Source organism: Athene cunicularia (genome assembly GCF_003259725.1).
Source record: "Athene cunicularia isolate RWA chromosome 9 unlocalized genomic scaffold, athCun1 chr9_part1, whole genome shotgun sequence".
Classification (NCBI taxonomy): domain Eukaryota; kingdom Metazoa; phylum Chordata; class Aves; order Strigiformes; family Strigidae; genus Athene; species Athene cunicularia.
The window spans coordinates 14218896-14223306 of record NW_020799110.1 but is presented as its reverse complement, the minus strand read 5'-3'; the positions used below and the strand labels follow the sequence as shown (position 1 = coordinate 14223306).

The window sequence follows — 4411 nt, the reverse complement described above, 5'->3', positions numbered from 1 at the left end:
GGGCTCGTGTGCCGGCAGCAGCAGCGCGTTCCCTCCCGCGCTCCCCGCGCCGCCTGGCAGCCCGCCACCGCGCCGGGGGTTCGCTCCTTTCTCACGACCTCTCAGGTTCCTGAGCTCATCTGGGAGCTATTCATTTCCTGCCAGAAAACAGCCTTGCCTGCTAAAAAAACCACCTTGGCCGCAGAGCGGCCCAGGGCTTGGTACGAGGGCTCTCCCGGCTTAAATCATAAAGCTCCGGCTGTCTGGCTGGAATCAAAGGCAGGGCAGGCGTGGGGGGGGCACGGGGGCCTGTGCCATATGGTAGCACTTAAGAGCCAAGGAGGAAGCGAGGAGGGTTTTTTTTGCTGCTCGCGAGGAGTGTGGGAAAAGTTAATTGACTTTAATGACAGGTTTCCTGGGACAGCAGGAGCGGCCGATGGAAGGGAACTGCAGGGATGGAGGGGTAGCCAGGGACGTAAGCTCCACGGTGGGCAGGGAGCATGGCAGGGTGCTGGGGTGGCAGGCAAAGCGCCCAGCCCGCAGACCCCCATGCAGGTGTGCTGCAGGCAGGGATGGAGCCTGCTCCCTCCAGCTCAGCGCTCTCTGGGCTGCAAATGCACACACCAGACTCTGGCAAACCACTTACAAGACCAAGAGCCATAAAGTGAGAGGGACAGACAGACGCGGCTCCAGCCCTCCCCAGGGTCTTCCCTGCTGGCAGGCAGGGCTCAGCAGGGTGCCCAGGGAAGCCAACAGGAGCTGCATGCTGTCTGACAGCACTAAATCCAGTCCCTTTTCCTACCTGCCTTCCACAGCCCTGTGCAGGGTCACAGCCAAATGAGGGGCCACCACCCAGCAGCTCAGCCCTGTCCCTTCCCTAGCACCACATCCCTCCCTTACCCCTGCCTGCTCATCCCACCTCACCAGATTGAAGGCCCTTGCTGCACCTCAAGGGTAACTCCTACATATAACGATCCAGGAAACCATAGCCTGCATTTGTCATCCCAATTTGTCACGGGCTCAGTGAATTGGCATCAAGAGCGCAGCTCCTGGGAATTGCTCTGATCCCCTCAAAGCTCACAAACTCAAGCAGATCTCTCATGTCAACAGGCTGTGAGACAGAGTAAACACAGAAAGCTTTGGAGAAACCAGTCCAAGCATGGCTTTATACTAGGCTATTTAAACTCCATTAGCAAATAGGTTCATCTTGTCTTTCATTCCTGGATCTGCTATGTGTTCTCCATTAGCCTACAGCAAAGTATTTTTTTTTTCTAATGTGCTTTCCAAATCAACCGCTTCGGTAGAGAAGGAACTCTGCTAAGCTGGAACAGCCTCAGCTCCTACAGGTGATTCGGTACTGGTCTGCATCAGCTCCACCCAGGTAGTTGATCTGATGCAATTCCCAGACAGTTCCTGTGACCACTTCTCTGAACACAAGGTGGGCTCAGCTACCTCCAGCACAGAAAGGTGATGCTATAGCTGGTGAAAGGGACATAGGCTCAGCCCATATGGCTAAACGCCTCCCTAGGCACAGCAAATTCCCAAGCCTGGAACACAAAACCTGGCTGCAGGATGGCACCATGAGGGTGGCAATGAAGGCAGGCTAACAAGGTGTTGGGAGACAGAGAAGGGAATGCTCTTCTGTATCATCCAGGGAGATGAGCCCCTGCAGTCCCTCTTATACAAGAGCAGCAACTGGCCCCAACCTCCTCACTACACCCTGCAGAGAGATCCCAGACACACCTCTCTCTTCCCCCTTCAAAATCCACCCCAAGAAATATTTTCAGATCAGGAGAATGTGTTTATATACAGGGAGAAGGGGAGAGGAAGCTGGGGAGGGACTCAAACCCCAGCAGGTTTAATCTGTCTGGTCTATCTATATCCCCAGCTTTCATTACCCCAGCACCTGGATACAGTCAAGCACCTGGCTGATCCAGACAAAATCCAACAAGCTTTTGCAGCAGGATTTGGAAGGAATCCCCAGTGGATCCTGGCACATTTTAAAGCTGTCCGCTCTGAGTTAGGACTTGTTAAGAAGGGCGATGCAAGCTGTAACCGGAGACTGCTGCTCACCTCTATCTAGGGCTTGCATCTCGCCTGGAAATGGGGCATCCCCAAGTCAAAGGGGTCAGTTGCTGCTCACAGTTAGAGATAGTCCGCACAGCTCCACATCACTCCCCCAGACACATGTTTTCCATATAACAGCAAAGGAAATGCCCAAATCTATCAAAAGCACATGCAGAGCATTAATCATCAAGCAGAGCCTGGCTGGTGCTCAGGGCCGGGAACAGCTCTGTGCTTTTAAGTCCAGGTGGAGGTGGTGCCCAGCGCCTGCTGCAGCCTGTCAGCCAGGAGACAGGAGCACTCATGTCAGGCTTGTCCTGTGGAGAGCCGCTGTTTTTGTAACACGAGAAGCTGGCAGGCACCGCTCTCTAAATCAACTGACTGAAGTCATTCGAGATTTACACCACAGCCCGGGAGTGGGCCCCTCCAAGTCCAGGGCAGGAGGCTCAGCTGGGCAGCCTAGACTGGGAGCTGGGCTGTCAGGCTCTGTGCCGAATTTGTCTCGCTTTACCTGGGCTACTCCACTCCCTCAGCCTGAGGAGCCAGGAACAGAGCAGAGGTGCCTCCCTCAACACATTCACCAGCTCCGCAAACACAAGCTCTTTTTAACGAGTCTGATCAGTTGAACTGCTCCCAGGAAGCAACAACTACATCTGCCCCGGGGCAGAGAGAGGGGCCAGGTGATTTCACAAGACGACAGAGGGGACAGAGGGTCTGAGTGACAGCTCCAGCCTGGAGAGCAGGACAAGGCAACCCTGGAGCAGCATGATCCACAGGCAGCCAGGAGCAAGTCAGGCTGCTGGGCTCCCTCCTATGCACACATGCCAGCATTCCAACTTATCTCCAAAGGCCTTCCAAAATGGAAGAGATACTTTTATTTTAAGAGCATTCAAAAAAAAAAAAAAAAAACCCGATCTTTGGTGTCACATAAGGAAGGGGAGGGAAGGGAGAAAAAAAGATCTCGTGTAAAACACGAAACACTGTTGAGGGAGTGCTATGGTACAAAGGCACAATCCAATATGAACATATAACCTATGTACAGCCGTGCCAGCAGCACGGGGTGCGGTGCTCAGTCCAGTCCGGTGCCCACCACCCTCACCAGGGTCTCCAGACCGAGTCGGCTGTGCCGGGTGGCGGGCCAGGTGGCGAGGCGGCAGTGGCGGCTGTGGGTGGGCCACCATACAGGGGCAGCACAGCCCCACCAGGAGCAAAGGCGGTGCTGGGGATGAGGAAGGCAAATTGCCCATCGGAGGCGGGCAGCAGCTGGAAGCCACCGTACACCTTGGCTGCGTCGGCGCCTGGCTTGCAGGGCATGCCCGGGAGCGGCCCCGCGCCACTGCCCGGTGGCACCAGGGGTGGACCAAAGGCTGCGGCTGGCGGCAGTGGGGGCGGCGGGGGGGGCGCAGGGTAGTTCATGGCGTTGATCTGGGTCATGCAGCTGGCCAGGTGGCCCAGAAGCCGGGTGCGCACCTCAGTGTTAACGCCCTCACAGGTGGAAAGGAACCGTGTCACCTCGTTCATGCACTCACTGAAGCCGGCGCGGTACTTGCCCAGCACTGTGGGGTCTGTGCTCAGCGCGGCTGTGGGGGGAGAGAGGCAAACAGCAGTCAGCAGGCTCTGCCAGGGATGGGGGCATGCAGCCCACCAGTGTTACATCCTGCAGCCCCTCCGAGCTGGGAATCCAGGCAGGGAGTGCAGCCCCTCTGGCAACATGTCGCACACTCCTGAGTGCCAAGGATCCAGGCAGAGTGTGTCCCCTCCGGTACAAAGTCCCCCAGCACCAAGGACCCAGGTGGGACACAGACAACACCCAAGAGTCCTCCTATGCCCCTAAATACTGGGGATCCAGGTGAGGAGCACAGCTCTGGTGGAGGGGACCCAAGCAGGGCCTGCAGCCCTCCCAGTGCACCCCCCATGCCTAGGATGCAGACCAAGAGCACAGTGCCCCCCACAGCCCCCCTGTACTGGGGATACAGGTACTGAGAGCACGGTGCCCCCCACGGCCCCCCAGTACCCAGGATGAAGGTGGGGAACCCATCAGCCCCCTGTACCATGGATATAGGTGCAGAGCACGGTGCCCCCCATCACCCCCAGTACGGGGGATGCAGGTGTGGAGCCGGGTGCTTCTCTTACCCTCACTACCGAGGGTGCAGGCAGGGAGTGCGATGCCCCCAGCCGCACCCCCCCACCCCCCGTCAACCCCCGGGACTCACCGGTCATCTGGGCTCGCTGGAGGCTCCGAAGGTGCTTGACGGTCATCTCCAGGATGTCGGCTTTCTCCAGCTTGGAGTGCCGCGAGCTCTGCGGGCACAGGTGGGGCTCACACCGGCTCGGCAGCAGCACAGCCCCCCCCCCGCGCCCCCCTCCC

General features: G+C 57.9%; 1 protein-coding gene across 1 annotated transcript; it reads right to left on the bottom strand.

Annotated features, from left to right (window-relative positions):
* Window positions 1-2900: 2900 nt before the first annotated feature.
* On the bottom strand, window positions 2901-4382 carry HES1 (hes family bHLH transcription factor 1). Its single transcript, XM_026854852.1, has 2 exons — window positions 4257-4382; window positions 2901-3623 (listed from the first exon to the last, which is right to left on the bottom strand). The coding sequence occupies exons 1-2, from the start codon at window positions 4300-4302 to the stop codon at window positions 3139-3141; spliced, it is 531 nt and encodes a 176-aa protein (XP_026710653.1). The 5' UTR covers window positions 4303-4382; the 3' UTR covers window positions 2901-3138.
* Window positions 4383-4411: the final 29 nt, after the last annotated feature.